The following is a 19230-nucleotide window of genomic DNA, read 5'->3' as shown; positions in this document are numbered from 1 at the left end:
AGCGGGAGCCCGGGGCGGAGCAGGGAGTCCCCGAGAAAGACCAGTCAGCGCCGCCGCGCTGTTTCTAGCCAGGAGCCTGCCTGCTTCGTGCCTCGCACAAGACGGGCGCTCAGTAAATATTTACGGAAGGGAGGGAGGGGCCATGAGGTTGAAAAAGAGGGATTAAGAAGTGCCCAGCCTAGAGGACAAGATGCAGGGTAGGAAATTCGGCATTCCTTCTCAGGGCTCGGTCTAATTCCCTGAAATTCCTTCTCCGTCACTCGCCCTAGTTTGCAACTTGGGGGCGCGGCCCCCGCGAGGCCTTGCGAGGGGGGAGTTTACGATTGGAGCAGAGCGAGGGGGCGGGGCCCGCGCGCAGGAGGCGGGGCCGAGGGGAGAGGACCTGCGATTGGGACTTGAGGCGCCGCCGAGACGCGGAGGGGGCGAGGGCCGTCCTGAGGGTCGGGGCCCCGCGTGGGGGAGGCGGGGCCGAGGGAGCGGGCCTATGATTGGGACTGAGGAAAGATTGTCGGGCAGGAGGGGGCGGGGCCAGATGGAGGGGAGGGGCCCGCTCGGGGCAGGGCTGAGAAGCCGGCCTGTGATTGGGCCTTGCTGGGGCCAAGGGGGCGGAGCGCCCGTGAGGACGTGACGCTCCCGCGGAGGTGACGCCGTGCGGGTGCGCGCCCCTTCCGGCGCGGGGAGGGCGCAGAAGATTCCGGCCGCTCGGCCACAGGCCGTCTCTAACGCCGCGGGATGTAGCGCGGGGTCAGTGGCCCCGAGCAGAGCCCGCCGCCCGCCGTAAGTTTCCCGGGGCTCCGCGGCGAGCGGGTGGGAGGGCAGGGGTAGGCCGGAGCGCGGGGCCCCCTGGGAGCCTCGGCGCGGGCCTGAGGCGGCAGCCGTGGAACCGGCCCGCCCGGGCGTCCCGAGGGCTTCGAGGGCCCCGAGACCCCCGCCCGAAGCCGGCCGCGCCTCCGGCCACTCCGCGTCGGGTGTCCACCTTCGTGGCCCCTCCCTTGCGCGCCGCGTCCCCCGCTGTCAACAGCCGTGGTGGCTGTCGTGCCTCCCAGTCGTCGGGGTGAGACGTCCGGATTCGGGCCCCGACTCGGGCCCGCCAGGCCGGAGCTGAGCCTGGTCCCAGCGCCGCGCGAGGCCAGCGCGGAGGGGCTGCAGGCCTGGGTCGCGGAACCGCCTCCCGGCGGGGAGTACCCGCCTTTGGTGGCCTGAGGAGCTCCAAGGTTCCTAGACCGTGACAGTGCGCCCACCTTGATGGGGGAGAAGGGAACGTTGGTGGACAATCTGCCTTTGTTTAAGGTAGTCCCAAAAGCTGCAACGTGAGTAAAATCTAAAGTACGTTGGGGAAAAACGAAATTTCATTCCCTCAGAAATCTCTCATTGATGCCATCCTATATTTGAGATTTTTGGTCAAGCCTTCGAGCTTTAAGAAAATAGGTATGTTTCTCCTCGGTTTCTGGTGCTACATTGGCGAAAGGGAAACTGACAAGGCGAATTTCATTTACATAGTTTCAGGTGTCAGAGGAGCAACAGGAGGCCTACAAAGTACTTAGCTGGATTAACCATAGTTTCCCCCCAGTATGTAGAAGAAAGGCTAGAAAACACAGCAGGGACTATATAGGCCACTGACTTAAATCAAGCGAACGCTATAATGGCTGGTTCTTTTCTGAAATGAAGTGATCGTGGGACCTGTCTCCTGCTTTTCTCTCTTAATAGGGGTTGCGTCACCGGTGATGGAGCAACTGCTGTTCCTTAGGTTTTGTAGCGTCCATACAGGAACTTAGTGCTAGGAACTTAGGCGGGCTGGTGTCAAACAGGTTGCAGCGTCAGGGTGGTAGTTCCCAGCTTGCAGCCACTAAACTTCTTTATCCCAGGAGTAACTTCCGTGTTACCTTATAGTGGTTGATACTTGGGGGATCAGTCTTAAAAACTGCTGTGTTCCCTGTGAGCAACCGTCTTAGGGTAGACCTCCACAAAACTATACCTAATTTCTGAGTAGAATCTAAAAGCATTCAGTGCTCAGTGGCCAAGAAATTACATGATCCCCAGGGGATAAACAGAAATTTTAAGCAAACACTTTGCCTGCAAGTAGGAGGGAAACTCAGACAAGGGCGCAGCCTTAACCCAGTAGGCTCCCCATTGCTCATGGATAAAGTGCACCACCGTAGGTAGGCTTTTAGGCTGTCTCCAGTTTCTTAAGTCTGGCCTCGTTTTACCTTTCCAAGACTTCCTTATGGAAGGTGGATTATTCATTGCCCTGGGGACTTTGTTCTTTCAAGCCTGCCTAGGTTCATAGCACTACCCTTCTGGAATGCCTTGATCGCATCTTTACCTATCAAGATCCTTTTTTAAAATCTTCCACCGTACCTTTCCGGATTATTCCAGCTAAAATTGAGCTTTTCTTCTGAATTCCTCCAGCACTTTATGGCATTTAGGTTTGTAGTGGTTTTAGTAGAAAACAGAAGTTATTGCCTCCTCTTAAAATAGAGGCCAACAGCCATGCGAAGGCACTAACTGGTCTCTTTGCCTTCTCTGTAGCCACAGTGCCACGCGTGTTGTGTATGATCAATGGTATTCGCAGATGGATAAAAGACATTTGCACTTCGTTCTCGGCCCAGAAGTTTGTTCTCTATTTCCCTAAGAAATGTCCTTGACTCCTTTACTATAAAGCCAAACGGAAAGTCTTTAACGCTCTTGTCAGTTTCCCTTTCGCCAATGTAGCACCAGAAACCGAGGAGAAACATACCTATTTTCTTAAAGCTCGAAGGCTTGACCAAAAATCTCAAATATAGGATGGCATCAATGAGAGATTTCTGAGGGAATGAAATTTCGTTTTTCCCCAACGTACTTTAGATTTTACTCACGTTGCAGCTTTTGGGACTACCTTAAACAAAGGCAGATTGTCCACCAACGTTCCCTTCTCCCCCATCAAGGTGGGCGCACTGTCACGGTCTAGGAACCTTGGAGCTCCTCAGGCCACCAAAGGCGGGTACTCCCCGCCGGGAGGCGGTTCCGCGACCCAGGCCTGCAGCCCCTCCGCGCTGGCCTCGCGCGGCGCTGGGACCAGGCTCAGCTCCGGCCTGGCGGGCCCGAGTCGGGGCCCGAATCCGGACGTCTCACCCCGACGACTGGGAGGCACGACAGCCACCACGGCTGTTGACAGCGGGGGACGCGGCTGTCCCATCTACTTGTGATCATGCTGGTGAACTAAACAGTCATCTTTAAATCCAGAAGCTTTATTAATACTGGTGGGGGATTTTCTGGTGCTGGTACTCATCAAAGTTGTTACATTTTGTCCTTAATGTCCATTTGTCCCTCATGGCACCCACTGGACTTTGTTCCTCTCTCCGTACTCAAAGTTGATTCCCTTTACCTGCTCAGAAATGTTGGGGACGTGATTAACGTTTATAAAGTTTTAGCTATCTTGGATTGAAGAGATCCTTGAAAGTGCCCTCTAGGCAAACTGGTTCCAAGTGATTGGCTTTTAGACATGCACCTAGTTTGCTTTTGTTTCATCGGGGCTTTCACAATATAAAGTTCTCACTATAATGTGTAACTATAGTGGCCATATATGTGTAATTTACTTAAAAGCCATGTATTAAAAACAAGGACTGGTACGAAACACCTTCATATTCCTGTATACTTTACTTTTTTTCTTTCTGTCATGGCATTTGAAAAGCTTACCTGTCTCTGGGATCAAAAAAAAACAGACCCCCTTCTGTTGGGATAGCTTTATCTGGAGAAGAGCTACAAAGAAAGTTACATTGTGATTTTTCACTGCAGACTCTTAAGTCAGTGACACTGTGATCAAATAGGAAAGCTGAGGCTCCCTTACTGCAATTTGATAGTTTTCAAACATAAGCCTTTGCCTTGACTCATTTCCCCCCAGCAGTGCTGTGAAACCACCTTCCCTAAGAAAGAGAAGCAGGTAGAGGAGAAGATGGCTGTGTTGTCTTTACTGCTAGGCTAGTCTTGCTTTAGAACAATGAGAGTCACGTAGGCGTAAGATGCAGCTTACCCATGGAACCTCTGAGGGCCCAGGGACCCCAGATTAAAAACTCCTAGAAGAAGTTTTGTGCCTTTGACTCCAGGGAAGGAATGTGCTATAGCCTGGAAAACTTGGGAACTGGTTCACAAAATAAATGTCTCCAGAAGTGTGAGAGAAATAAACTCACCAGCAAATGCTGGCAGTTAAGAATCACTCCTTTCCCTAGTTTGGCACCAGATAATCTTATTTATAGGAACACAAGCACCTCCCTGCCTCCACAGCTTTATTCTCTAATGTCATAGGTTTATCCAGTTGGAAAGCTTAGTGGTAAAGATTTATCAGCTTGAATTGAAGAAATCCCATCAAAAATGCACTCAGTGGAGTCTGGCCCAATTATAATTGCTATATTGGGTGTGGCGAGTTTGAGGGAAAATGTGTTTCCTCTAAAATAGGTAAGGATAGGAAAGCTAGTAGAAAGCTGAAGTACATTCGGCTCTCCTGAGGGCTCCCAGAGTCAGTCTTAACATTTTAGGGACTGAGGCTGGTGTTATATAGTAGAAACTGAAATGCTTGCTTGCAGTAATTCCCAGCTGTTTGTGAGTGGTCCACGCTGTCAAGTTATATTTTCAGGTCCTAGCGTTATTGGCTTTTCTTTCTTGCCAGACCTCCGACCCCTCTCTCTCCCTTTCCCTGTGTTGCTACAGTTTAGAAGACCCAGCTGAACAGTGGACTTTGCTCACTATGGTGACATGACAGCACTCAAAGTAACTGAACTTAGTGTGTGGCCATCCTAGTTTAGGGGTCCTCCGTCCACTGTCCTCCTGGAGCAGTGCAATTGTATCACTGGTTTTGTACATATCACAGATTATCTTATGCCATCTGATTACAGGCTCTTTCAAGACAATGACTTAACTTGTTCAACTTTGTATTTTGCACAGTACCTTAAAGTGCCTTAGGGTGCTGGCACTAAATACATTTGATAAGTATTCAGTGAATGTGTTGGCTTACTCTGGGGAGAGGGACAGGAGAAAGCCCTACAAGCACAAGTCCATAAACCCTTAGCTAGCAACAGAAGCTAATAGGTCATATGCTTCTTGCTGGAATGCTGCCTCATTCATTCATTCATTCATTCATTTTGAAATACGTGTTCTGACCAAAATCAGGGATATGTATAAATTTGTGATCTATGTAGTGTTGTATCCCAGAACCTGAGAATATCTATATCTATATCTGTATATCTGTTTTAAGCCCTAGTGGCCACCCCTCAAATACTGGCAGCAGTATTCTAGAATAGCTGAGTATATTCCCCTTTTCAGACTTCTCCAAGACGCCCAAAGCTATTTATGTTTTCACCCCAGTATAAATTATTTCTTATTTAAGCTGTTTATTCAGTAGTACTTCACTTTGAGGAAATATGTTTTGTGGTCAGCTTATTGAGAAAGATTTCCCAATGTTTCTGCTTACATGGGTTGCCTATCTCTTGAGGTTTCAGAGGCCTCCAATTTCCTGTTCTCCTTGGGCTCAGTTGTTGGCTATGACTGTGGGCTGGCATCTGTCTTGTCAGAGTCTTGCACATTTGGAGGAAGAGGAACTGCCCGTGTGTTGACACTGTAGACAGGTCTGCGTGCACTGAGTTATGGGCGTCTGTTCTCTTGAACCAGCTCTGCCAGTAGCTTTCAGCTGTGCTTGTGTGTTGAGCGTAGCATGACTGTTTTGAAACTTGAGGATTGCCCTCACCTGACTGCATATATCCCATGATAATCCCTGAGAAAGAATTGAGATCACCGTTGGGTAAACAAAGAACTGGTACAAGATGCCAAAGATGGATGTCTGGTGAACAGCCACGGGGGACGGACACGGTGCCTTGCTCGGGAGCAGGGCTGTGTTGACTGCCCATAGGCGAGCTGTGGGTTCCCCGAGCTTCCGCTTCCTCCCCGTCATGCAGCTCACTCCGTGTGCAGGTGTCGCCTGGCCCTCTTTGCATTGCCCTGTGGTTATCGGGGCTCAGGTGACCAGTGCAAGAAAATGTGAATATTCTGGCTCCTCTTGCTGCAAGCGGTAAACGCCTTTGTTGCGGGGGTGGAAATCTTGAGGCACTTTTCCCCTCCTTTCCGTATTGCCTTCATCTCCCTGGGGCCTGATTAAAGACTACTTCCTTACAGGATCTCTGTGCCTGTCTCGGGTCTCTGAAAAGCTCGTTTGAGTGGGGCGTAGGTCATGAGCCATGGTTGCTGGGACAGCTTGCTGAGCCGGTTGTTTGGTGGCGGAGGGCAAGGCTGGGCTGCCTCCTGCCTTCAGCCTCCCGCGTCCAGGCAAGTTATTGCTGCTGTAAGGAGCGGCTGTGAGGAAAGCTTGCTGTCCAGGTGTTGAACCCAGGCTGTGATCCTATAATAGAAGTAGTAGACCTGGCAGAGAAATTAACCACTGGGCACCTAGCCCACAGCCAAGTTCCTTTTGTGTGCACGGCACACGTGTCAGAGCGTTTGTAGGTAAAGCCCACTGAGTTCACTCGGCAGTTAGTTCACATCTAAGCCTGGGTGGCCTCGTAGTAATTACAGCCAGGTGTCGGCTACCTCGTTTTGCTCCTCAGTCTCAGAGCCAGGACTTCCCAGGGCAGACTAGCTCTGGGAATGGTGGGCTAAACTCGGCTCTGTACGTGTGGGAGGGACTTGCGGGTGGGTAGCTGTTTTTCTGTGGTGACAGTTTGGTGCAAAAAACAAATCCTTTGAAGGCAAGCAAGTAGGTTTTCAGCCTTATCTTTAAGATTAGTGAGGTTCCAAGTAAAGGGTGATAGTTAAGAGGAGAACAAAAGCGCTTAACTGGCCTCTAGGACTGGAGAGGCTGTTAGTTGAGGGGCTGTGTCTTAGTCCCTGTGTATTGACTCTAGAAATGAGATGTAAGAGGAATAAATTGTCGACACCCTTTGTGTTTGTGTTTGCTTTCAGTGTCTTCCATCACAGGGAACTCTCTGCCCCCTGGGGCCGAGAGACCCCACCCTTTCCCCAAGCTGAAGCCACAGAGCATTGAGGTACCAGCCAGATGTCTTCTCACAAAGGACCTGTGGTGGCCCAGGGCAATGGGGCTCCTGCCGGGAACAGGGAGGCTGACACAGTGGAGCTGGCTGAGCTGGGCCCCCTGCTAGAGGAGCAGGGCAAGCGGGGCGTCGCCAGCCCGACCAAAGTAAGTTGTCCCCCCAGGGCCTGCCTCTCCCCTTAGGCCTATCGGTCTCCTCCGTTTCTTAAGGTCTCGACTGTCTCCCCAAGGGACTCTCTCTACCCCAGTCCTCATCACCTGCAGTGTAACTCTTTTTATCTGTTTTTCCCACTGTAAGCGGTTGCTTATACCCCAGTGCTTAGCACAAGACCTGAAATCCTGCAAGTGGTCAGCGCCTGTCTGTGCTTGAAGGAAGGAAGCAGTCAGGCAAGATTAGGCTGGGCTTCATATAATGAACAAACAAAAACCCCTGTAGCGAGTGAAGTAAGCCAGAAAGAGAAAAACAAATACCATATGCTAACACATGTATATGGAACCTAAAAAAAATGGTTCTGAAGAACCTAGGGTTAGGACAGGAATAAAGACCCAGACGTAGAGAATGGACTTGAGGACACGGGGAGGGGGAAGGGTAAGCTGGGACAAAGTGAGAGAGTGGCATGGACACATATACACTACCAAATGTAAAACAGATAGCTAGCTAGTGGGAAGCAGCTGCATAGCACAGGGAGATCAGCTGGGTGCTTTGTGACCACCTAGAGGGGTGGGATAGGGAGAGTGGGAGGGAGACGCAAGAGGGAGGGGATATGGGGATATATGTTTACGTATACCTGATTCACTTTGTTATACAGCAGCAACTAACACAACAGTGTAAAGCAGTTATACTCCAATAAAGATGTTTAAAAAAAAAACAAACCTGTAGCTTTGACAAGGTAGAAGTCTCTCACGTAGAAGAATTCTGGAAGTAGCCGCTCCAGGCTGGTGTGGACGCTGCACCCCGGGCAGGCACCTGTCCTGCTCTTCCATCTCATTCTTAATGTGTCGCCGAGGGGCGGGGCTGGGGGTGGGGGAGAAGGGCCCACCCTTCCTGAAAGCACCTGGCAGTACGTCATGCACATCGATGTGGTCTTTTCGTTTTGCCTGAGCAAAATTGCAGTAGCATTGCCACCCTGAGTGAAACCAAGGACTCCGTTACGGAGGGGGAGAGAGAGAATGGGGGGAGAGGGGGTCTATATCAGCGTGTGTCACGAAATCTAAGAGGAAGCGTCACAGGAGAAAGAACAGCCGGGAGGAGGAGCTGCCGTCCGCCTGCATGGCTCGGAGCCTCTCTCCCTGGGAGGCGAGGGCTGTCGGACTGCACACTGTGTGTCAGGCCTCCGTACAGCACAGGAGGGCCTGCAGCTTCTTTCGCGGAACCACTTCGGAGGCCCTGCTCCTCCTGGGAGCTGCTGTGGATGCGGAGTTTCGGTCGCGGTGGCGTCCCCAGAGCCAGTGAACAGAGAACTGAAGAGATTTAAATTGTTAGGGGAATCTCTGAAACTCTGCCTTTTTCATTCTTTTGAGAATTCAGTGATCTGGGAGAGAGAAATATTCGGGAAATTGGGGCAAGTTAAGAACCGCTGTCTTAGCGATAAGGGTGGGCTGTTTGGACTTACAGAGCATGTAGGCCTGGTGCGCTAGTCCCGTGTGCCTCGGGTGCCAGTGTCCATCCGTCTGTCCCCCGTGTGCTGCGTTGGGCTTTCGCTCCAGCATTTACAGAGTTGTAAACTAGTGCACTGTCATGCTGTAGGAGAAAAGGCCACAAGGCCTGCGTGTGGGAGAGAGGCTGGGCAGAGGGCAGTGAGTTGGGGTTTCTCTGGATCGCTCACTCTGGACTAGGGAACTCCTGGGGTGGGTGTGTGTTTCCTTCGTTCCTGCAGGCCGAAGAAGAGCAGGCATGCCCAGTGCCTCAGGAAGAGGAGGAGGAGGTGCGGGTGCTGACACTGCCCCTGCAAGCCCACCATGCCATGGAGAAGATGGAGGAGTTTGTGTATAAGGTCCTGTCCTGGAGGGGGGCGGGCAGGCTCACCTGGGCTCCCCCCACGTGGCAGGCACGCACTGGGGGGAAGAGCTTTCACTCCTGTGCGTGGGCTTGGTTTTCTTTACGGTGAAGTAAATCAAGGGGAATCTGGCTAAATTTTTACTGCCTACTGTGTTGGCGTTGCTCAAAATATATTCTAAAACAGGAGTTCTTAACTATTTTTGCTATCAGTCCCTTTGGCAGTCATCAAAATATTAGAATGTGATATAGTAACACGGGCACCTTTATTAATACGTTAAATATGCATAACAAGCTATAATGCATTTTATTAGAATTTATAATTTCTAAGTGGTAATGAGTAGAAACAATATTTTGATATCTGCAAAACTAGTGTATGAAAATATCTGTGATTTCTGTTGGTGACAGAGTCACAAATTCTAATACTAGGCTTGCTCACACTTACAACTGAGGGAAATGTTAAATTTAGTTAGAAGTGATTGAAAATAAAAAATTTTTTTCCATCCAAATTTCCAACACTGTCCATTGTCCATACGTCCCAGGTTAAGAAGCCCTGCTCTGAAAAGTCATAGGCTCAACCCAGTGAGAACTTAGCATCTAAAGGGGGGAAAGGATGGACAGGCGGCCACCAGAGTCTCCGGGGGCAGAGGGGCAGAGGGGTAAATGTATATTTTTAAAACCATATATATAATTTCCATTTCCTTGTTTTCATTCACTACATCCACTGAATTTTAAAACTCAAGTAGCTGAAAGGAGGTCCTGCCGTATTCTCTTTAAAGACTGAGAAACACTTATCTACTTACCTAAGCATGTCCAGGTGAACTATCATGACACAAGAACAAAGCCAGTAACGAGCCGTTGGTCCTGGGGTAGCCTCGCTCGTGCTGTGTCTTGGCTTCTCTGGCCCCAGGCTGGCCCCGCCGTTCCCCGGGCCCCTCTGGAGCCGGGCTGATGCTCTCCTTCACCCCTTGTCCCTGGGGAGGCTCGCGTCCTCCGGGCCCGGCTGAGAGAGTGTGTGGTTCCAGGTCTGGGAGGGGCGCTGGAGGGTCATCCCATACGACGTGCTCCCCGACTGGCTGAAGGACAACGACTACCTGCTGCACGGCCACAGGCCGCCCATGCCCTCCTTCCGGGCCTGCTTCAGGAGCATCTTCCGCATCCACACGGAGACCGGCAACATCTGGACCCACCTGCTTGGTGAGTGGTCTGCGTGGAAAAGCAGACTTTTGTCTCCTTAAATGCCCAGGACTTGTATAGCCTTTGTCCATGGGAAAGAAAAACAACGTGTTGTGACAGTTTGACAGCTGGCGTCGTGCCTTTAAACTACCAGTGAGCTTGCTGGGCCCTTCATCACTGGTCTGTAAGACGGGGGTGGGGGGGCCTAGAAGCGGGAGGAGGCGACGTCCTCTGTGGTCAGAACCGTCCCCGGTGCACGCAGCTCCTCCCACTTCATAATCCCCGTGGTAGAAACAAAACGCCAGCATTTCAGAGGATGCTCTTTCTGTCTGGGTTTGTGTGACTGGTGCCGTTTTCTCCGGAAGTTGTCGACCGCGGTGCCCACAGCTCAACCTGTGGCTTTAGTGCTGGTTTAAATCATCACACGTTCCCTTTTTCCTCAGGCTTCTTTTCTCTCCGTCCTGTAGGTTTTGTGCTGTTTCTCTTTCTGGGAATCCTGACCATGCTCAGACCAAACATGTACTTCATGGCCCCCCTTCAGGAGAAGGTGGTGTTCGGGATGTTCTTCCTGGGCGCGGTGCTCTGCCTCAGCTTCTCCTGGCTCTTCCACACCGTCTACTGTCACTCAGAGAAGGTCTCTCGGACCTTTTCCAAGTGAGTGAGAAGAACATCGGTAGGGAACGACCATGCACTGTTGTCACACCTTGTGATCCAGGTGCTGGCAGGTCCTGGAAACTCCAGCAACTCCTAAAGATTCCCTGATGTGCCAGAGGAAGGGCTTTCTGTTTTGCGGGTATAAAAGGATCAGGAAGCTTTTCTCTTAAATCCTTCATGAAAAGTTTCACTGCAGCCTCCTCAACAGATGGAGTCCAGTTGTGGGTATATTTTCTGCCTGTGCAGTGCTGCCCTTTGTGAAACTTGGGGTACCAGTGGGCTGCTCTCTAGGACTGAGTACCCAGTCCTGTCCTAGCTTCCCGGTGGCCCAAGCCGTTGGGGACGTGGCAAAGTTTCTGTGCTCCGTCCTGCTGGTGCTCCGACCCACCAGTCCAGTAAAGCTTACCTTTGCTGCCCGCATATTGCTGGAAGCCCCAGATGTCCATCCTCTAAGGCTCTCCTTATTCCCCAGTTCTGAGCCTGGAGTTCTGTTTGTTTGCTTGTTTTTGTTGTTGTTGTTGGTTTTGGAGGTGATGGTGAGTTATTTTGTTTTTCTCAGTAACACCAGTAACAAGAAAACATTTTTATCTTTAAAAAGTCGACTAAAACAGAACAGTACACCTTAAATACTCCCAATTTAAGGGTTTTGTTTTTAGAACTCAACCTGTCAGAACTGGGGAATACTCAGAGCCCTTCCTGCGTGGAAGCTGGGGCTGGCTGGATTGTGATGGAATTCCTGAATTTAAGTATCCATGAGGGGGATGTAGCTGCTCACAACCAGGGGAAAGGGATGCAGTTCAGACTTTGCCACTGCAAAATAGAAGTGCTTGACCTCATGGGATTTTGATTCAGGATATAGGATAGATCGCGTGGGAAGTGAGGGGCGTGGGGTGGTCACATCTGAGAGCAGCTGGAGAACAGAAAGAACCAGTTTAACAAGCCCTAAGAGTTCTTCACTTCTCCCACTGATCCGTTTCATTTTGTGGCTCTTTTTAGACTGGATTATTCAGGGATTGCCCTGCTGATTATGGGGAGCTTTGTTCCCTGGCTCTATTACTCCTTCTACTGCTCCCCACAGCCACGGCTCATCTACCTCTCCATCGTCTGTGTCCTGGGCATCTCTGCCATCATTGTGGCACAGTGGGACCGGTTTGCCACTCCTAAGCACCGGCAGACAAGAGCAGGTGGGTCAGAAGACAGAGCACAATACTTCATAGGTATTTGGACCTTGAGGCCAAGGGGGTCAACCCTGGGCCCCCATCCAGACCCTGATCTGTGTGTAGAACTTTCAAAACTGCGTGCATTTTCAAAGCTCAGTTCTCCCCCAAGTTTCATACTGTTTCAGTAAAATGTTAATGGGACAGATAATTACCAACCTGGTCAATGAGCTACAAGTGTAGAAATGACTGCTCTTATATTTGGTTTGAGGAAGTTAAAAAATGTACAAAGCAGTCATTTTAGTGACCTGAGGGTCACTGAGCTCAGTCCTGAGCTCAAACCAAGGGGCTAAAATTAAACCACCCAAAGTTATTTTACTAAGGAAATGGAAGGCTTGGCTTGGTAAATAAAAATACCTTGGGCATAAACACTGTTACCAAGTAACGCGATAGCTGTGAGCATAAACATCTTCCTGTTGTCTCATCCAGACTCGAGCTTTATTACTCGCAGCAGCACATCAATTAGCACTAGTCTTCGGTCCCTTTAGACTTAACATCTGCTGTGTTTTAACCTTCATTTAAAAGAATTAAGTACTCATCAGGTGCCAACCATGTGCCAGACTGATGCTTTACCAAGGCCGTCTGCAGAAATGGAGAGGCGGTCCCTGCCCTGCGGTTGCGTGTAGGGCGGTGGTGTTGAGCCGGCACCCACCCGTTCTGTCCGTCCCTTTACTTACTTTGTGTCCAGAGGCCACTGACGACTTGTAATCTGGGTCTGTCTGTCTCCTCAGGAGGTCAGGGTCCTGATCTTAATGGGAAACCTGTCTTGCTCCTCCCTGGCTGGCAAACCACCTGAGGCCTCACCATGTCGGTTCTGTACCCAAGGCAGCCATCAGGAGGTTCTGACCTACATGGTCGCCTAGGCTGCTTCACGGATAATAAAGAACGTGAGACGTTCGTTCTTGGCGCTCCTTAGGAGGGAATAGCTCTATCAGCATCTACACAGCCTTCTTCCCATTCTGAATGTTAAAGAAATACCTGCTGAGTGTTCTCCACCTTGCGCTAAGTTTCCTGAACACGTACCGTTCACCAGAGAGAGCTCAGCAGAGTGAGACAGCAGTACCTTCCAGGCAGCACTGCTTCCGTGCCGGACGCTCTGTGTCTGCTTTGCTCAGGGGTGTTCCTGGGGCTTGGCTTGAGCGGCGTCGTGCCCACCATGCACTTCACAATCGCGGAGGGCTTTGTCAAGGCCACCACGGTGGGCCAGATGGGCTGGTTCTTCCTCATGGCTGTGATGTACATCACCGGAGCCGGCCTTTATGCCGCGCGGATTCCTGAGCGCTTCTTCCCTGGAAAATTCGACATATGGGTAAGAAACGACGCTTCAGCGGGGCCTGTGGTGGTGAGACTGGCCCACAGGTAGAGCTCGGAGTCAGAGGCAGCGAGAGACATGGGTCAGGTAGTGTCTGGGGTTGCACACGAGTTCCTACATGCATGTCCATGCGTGTAGGTGGGAGAATGGCGGGGAGGGGAGTGACCAATAGTAACATTTTGGCATATCCCTGACAGGGCTTAAAAATTTTTTTTCTCCAACAAATTTATCACTTTTATGATGTAAAAAATTTTAGGGAGGAACGAGGAGAGGCGAGTGCCTTCTCCACTTCCTCCAGCCTTCCCTGCCGTCACCCTGAGGCCCCTCTCTTGTGTCCCTGCAGTTCCAGTCTCATCAGATCTTCCACGTCCTGGTGGTGGCAGCCGCCTTCGTCCACTTCTACGGGGTCTCCAACCTTCAGGAGTTCCGATACGGCCTGGAAGGAGGCTGTACTGACGACTCCCTCCTCTGAGCCACCCCCCAAGGGCACAGCAGGAACTTCCCAAGTGCTTTTAAAATAACTTCTTTGCTGAAGTGAGAGGAAGAGTCTGAGTTGTCTTGTTTCTAGAAGAAACCTCTTAGAGAATTCAGTACCAACCGAGCTTCAGCCCACTTCACACTCACTGGGCAATAAACTCTCCATTCCCTCGCTGAGAGCAGTGGGGATGGGCAGACGTGGCCGCGCCCCCCTCGGTAAGGCAACTACTGTTCCCTCACAGAGACGGGGCTTTGAAGCTCATGTTGAGATTTTACCCCTCCTCCAACCATTCTGGGGAAAAATGATGGACTGGGACTTTTCAGAAATTCTGTTTCTGGAAGAAACTGTCCCTCCCTCACCCCCGTCTTGACTTTGTAACCTGGCTTATAACAGGCCATCCGTTTTTGTAGCACACTTTTGAAAAACAGTTATAACCTCGTCCATCTTTCTAGGGCCTGGACCTGCTCACACAGCAGGAAGAGCAAAGCCACCAACTTTTACACAGCCGGCTAATCATGGAAGTGTGTCCAGGCTTCAAATAACTTGAGTTTTAATGTTTTCTTGGCAGAGTAATGTAAAATTAAAGTGGGGAAAGATATTTAATATTTAATACTAAGCTTTAAAAAGAAACCTGCTATCATTGCTATGTATCTTGATGCAAAGACTATGATGATAATAAAAGAGTACAGAAGACACTTGGCATTCAAAGATTTAACATGAGTGGTCTCAGCTATTTGCACATAAGTCCAAAGGATTAAAACCAGTAAAATCATTTCAGATTCTGCTGAGGCACAAATCTGAATCATAGGTATTGACAGGCTGGCGTGTGTGGGCCAGCGAATGAGCCTAACTGAATTCCTAGCATCTGCTTCTCCAGACCGCTTTACGTGTCTCTACTCAGTGCCCAGACATTTCCTGGAGAAGTTAGTATGCTGTAGTAGTGTTCAATAATTAGAAGATATCTGCCTTGTGAACACCAAAGGCCTACTACATAATATTAATACTTTAGACTTCAGTTCTTTTAAAACTGCCCTGATTAAGGTGGTCTCGTCAAGAGGTTATTCCATGCCTTTTTGTGCCTTTGCAAATTGTCCTCAGCCTGACAACGAGTTCTGTTCATTGGATGCAAAAGGCCTGCAGTAGTCACTTCTGAGCTAGTGTAGGCATTGGATGGGAATCTTTTTTTTTTTTTTTAATTTAATTTCTGGCTACGCCAGGTCTTAGTTGCAGCACGAGGATCTTCGTTGCAGCATGCAGACTTCTTGTTGCAGCATGTGGACTCTTAGCTGCGGCATGTATGCGGGATCTAGTTCCCTGACCAGGGATCGAACCCAGGCCCCTTGCATTGAGAGCATGGAGTCTTACCCACTGGACCACCAGGGAAGTCCCCAGATGGGAATCTTCTTGAGTTACAGAGTTGGGTTCACTTTAAGGGTCAAGTCTGTACAACTAGGAGAACAAGTGATCCTTTCCAAAAATAATCCAACTAGGCCAACAAATCTCTACCTCCGGTGGTAATCAGGGAAATGTAATTAAAACCAACCTGATAAACCATTTCACTCCTACCAGATTGGCACAAATTAAAAGTCCTAAGACTGAGTGTTGGTATGGATGTGGAGCAGACCAGATGCTGCTGGTGGAACTGTACATAGTAGGACCACTTTGGACATGGTGGAGTATACATGTTACAACATTCAAACATTACATGAAACAATACAATGTGAGATGCATCTGATATCTATCCTAGGTTACTTCATTTTAAAAATGCTGGTTCTGGGGTTTCCCTGGTGGCACAGTGGTTGAGAATCCGCCTGCCAACGCAGGGGACACGGGTTCGAGCCCTGGTCCGGGAAGATCCCACATGCCGCAGAGCAACTAAGCCCGTGTGCCACAATTACTGAGCCTGCGCTCTAGAGCCCGCGAGCCACAACTACTGAGCCCGAGAGCCACAACTACTGAAGCCCACGCACCTAGAGCCCGTGCTCCGCAACAAGAGAGGCCACCGCAGTGAGAAGCCCGTGCACCGCAGAGAAGAGTGGCCCCTGCTCGCCGCAACTAGAGAAAGCCCGCGCACAACGACGCAGCCAAAAATAAATTTTTTTAAAAATGCTGGTTCTGACCCACTAAGTTGTTTCATAACTCATCAATGGGTCACAACTCACATTTTGAAAAACATTACCCTTGAAAAACTTAGCTTGTACTAACAGATTCATTGTAGCTTTGCATAGTAGCAACATACTGCAGACAAGCCAACTGTCCAGAACTTTGAGTGGAAAAATAAATCTTGGTTTATTCTTACGATGAAACACTATTTAGCAGTGAGAGCTAGTTACAGTGATGACAACATGGTTGAATCTCAAGATTCGGAGGAGGGAGTGGGGCTACTTGGAGTAATACGTCTGGTGTGATTGCACTGATGTACCGTCCAGAAATGTGCAAAGTTAATGATAGCTTAAGGGTATAAACATGGTAAATACTTTAAAAAAGGAAATGTTAATTCAGAAAAATGGTTACCTCTGAAGGGGAAAGGACAGGGTAACATACTGGATATTTCTAAAGTAAAGCTTATATTTATTAAATTGGAGTTGCATACCTGGGTGTTCATACTGTGATCACTTTTTCTTGCATATATAATAAGTCTATCTGTTTAATGCAAAACATTTTTAAGTTTAAAAAAGTACTTAGGGAGCTGATAGCAGAAGTCTCAAACTGCTGACCTGCAGGCCGCAAACATTCACAAACTTGACCTGTTCGGAAACAATCAACCTCGGCCCAATAGCAGCTGTGTCTTTACCGAGGGCTGCACTCTCAGGTTCATCCTCGGGCCCTACCCAGCGGTGTGGTCACCTGCCTGGCCCCTGGAGGCATCTGAGTTTGCAACCACTAGTATAGAAAGAACTGGAAGGAAACGAACCACATCTGGTCCAACTCCATCCATGTTGTACTTGAGGAAATATGAGACCCACAGCAATTGGTGAGACCCCACGTGTATGTGCTTCCTCATCTTCCAGTAGACAGGACCAGGGAAACAGTCTGAGCGAGACATCTTCTTTGATGTCTTGAGCATCTTCTTTGTACTTTTCATGTTCTTTTAGGTCTTTATTTTTAACCCTGTTAAGTAGGTGGTATTATCCCATTCCACAGATGAAGAAATTAAGGCCCCAAAAGACCAAGACTTTTTCACAAGATGACAGACAGGATTGCAGTATCTGAATCCAGATCATTCTGACTTAAACCCCAGGTTCTAAAGCCTCAGATCATTTAAAAATCCTGATTTCACTATCCCTTACCTTTACCAAAACTGCTAACTAGCAGCAGGTGAATATTACCTTCTTTCTCTAACTGCATGCTATGGTTCATTCACTTCCTAAATACTTGTTGAGGACCTGCGGTGTTCTAGGCAATATAGGAGAAAAGTAAGTGATGATAGAAACACTGATAAGTTTTGATTAAAGAAAGGCCAAGAATGAAAGCTAAGAATCTGACTCTACCCTCTTCCTATCATTAAGTAAACAATTAGGGAAGAGACTAATCTCTAGCTATAGAACATCTATTGTCTTGCAATCTAAGAAAGGTTCAGCACAGCCCTATGTTTGGGAGAAGTCCTTGATGTAAAAGCGGCTCACAGAGGATTCCCATCTCCCCCAGAAAGTGCCTTCCTTAGTATCTGTGTTATCACTGGTCAGGGGCAGGAACCAGCCCTTGGGAGGCATGAGGTAGGCCTGGGTGCAAATTCACGATGAATTTCAAAGCGGCAGCTGCGGCCCTGCTGTGATTACATTAGTAATTAAGAGGCGCATTCTCATTTCTGCCATACTCCGGTGGCACAAAAATGCAATGCACTCTGCCTAGCTGGTTTAGAGATTTGACCTATATTCTACGCACTTGATCTAGAGTTCCACAGCGCATCCCCGTTTTCCCTTACTGAAACCCTTCAGTAGCTGTAAACACCCAGAGTCATCCCTGGAGTCCAAACAAAAAGGCAGGGCAATGTGTGGAACCTGGCTGATTGACTCACCTCATCCAGACACACCCCTCCAACAATGGACTTAAGAAACTCAGAATCAGTCTGGGCTGTAGCGTACTGAGTCAGATGTCCAAACGACTAGAAATATTCTTACTTGAGGACCGTGTTCCCACAACTTAAGCACTCAAAACATGCTAGGGCTGTACCCTTGAAGAAAACAGAAGCCTGAACTAGTTCCCACAGTGTGCTGGCTTTCTTGCTAGCAGTTTCTCCATCTTTTACTCTCTGGAAAAGGAGTGCGCATATTCTAAACAAAGCCTCTTTTATTAAGTTCCCTCTCATATTTGGAAAAACACTCAGTTTAGCAGCCAGGAATTAGGCAATATCATTAAAGCATCTGGGTGCTATTCTGCAACCAGAAAACAAGGGATTATTTTTATTTAAATTATACATATTTTTAATTCACATGATGCAAAGTTCAAAAGGCATAAAAATATATAGAGGAAAACATCTCCCTCCCACCCTGTCTCCCAACCAACCAGTTCCTCTCTCCAAAGAAACTAATGTTACTACTCTATTTTGTATCATCATTCCAAATGCAATTGTTATACATATACAGGCAAATACGACTATTTATATCTTCCCAACCTTTTTACACAACTAATAGCAACGTATGCACACTTTTCTCAACTTCATGGTATTGAACTGTATGGATGTACTATACGTTACTGAACCAGTCCCCTACTGATGGGCGTTAAACTTTTTTTCAATACAGTCTACAAACAACCTTGCACCCACATCATTTTACATGTGTGTGAATATATACACAGGATAGATTTATAAAAATCGCTGTTAAAGGATATCTGCATTCATCATTTTGGTGAACTTTTCCAAAATGCCCCCCATAAAACTTGTACCAATCCTGCACTCACAATATGTAAATCAGAGGGAATTTTAGATCAGAGATACGATATGAGAGATGGAAACACTACGTAAAATTAGACTGCTACCCACTTGGCTACAGTTTTATTATCCCTAAAGAATCAAAGGCCCCACAGAGGAAAACAGTACAAACACAACTGGTTTGGACCTTCAAATGAATTGAATCAAGGAACCTCATTCCCTTCTGAGCCACTGAGATAAGTGCGCCGAAATCAATCAGAAGCTCAGCATCCAAGAGCTGTGAAAGGCAGCAGAAGCGGAACAGGGGAGATGAGGACTCCTGGGACTTCTAAGAAGATCCTTCGCAATCTCCCTCTCAGTGTCCAGCTTCTAGGGACCGCAAGTTCCTTCCACTTAACTGTCTCGGACTGCAGAAGCAGAGGAGAACCACCCAGCAGTGATGACAGGCCCGATTGTGACACAGAGAACGCTGAAGTCCGTGGTCGCAGGACTCAGAGGATCCTCACCACAGCGAT

At 48.8% G+C, this 19230-nt stretch overlaps 1 protein-coding gene across 3 annotated transcripts; it reads left to right on the top strand.

Moving 5' to 3' along the window:
• The first annotated feature begins 638 nt into the window (after positions 1-638).
• ADIPOR1 (adiponectin receptor 1) lies at positions 639-16437 on the top strand. 3 transcript variants are annotated; one of them, XM_059943617.1, is made up of 8 exons: positions 639-777; positions 6925-7159; positions 8890-9006; positions 10034-10205; positions 10652-10838; positions 11835-12022; positions 13171-13364; positions 13711-16437. In XM_059943617.1, the coding sequence occupies exons 2-8, from the start codon at positions 7019-7021 to the stop codon at positions 13837-13839; spliced, it is 1128 nt and encodes a 375-aa protein (XP_059799600.1). In that variant the 5' UTR covers positions 639-777; positions 6925-7018; the 3' UTR covers positions 13840-16437. The 3 variants fall into 3 exon arrangements, with proteins under 3 accessions (XP_059799600.1, XP_059799609.1, XP_059799617.1); XM_059943626.1 differs by having other exon boundaries at positions 13089-13364; positions 13711-13797; XM_059943634.1 differs by lacking the exon at positions 8890-9006.
• Positions 16438-19230: the final 2793 nt, after the last annotated feature.

The sequence above is a fragment of the Balaenoptera ricei genome, chromosome 1 (assembly GCF_028023285.1).
Source record: "Balaenoptera ricei isolate mBalRic1 chromosome 1, mBalRic1.hap2, whole genome shotgun sequence".
NCBI lineage: Eukaryota > Metazoa > Chordata > Mammalia > Artiodactyla > Balaenopteridae > Balaenoptera > Balaenoptera ricei.
This window is presented reverse-complemented; position numbering and strand designations above follow the sequence as displayed.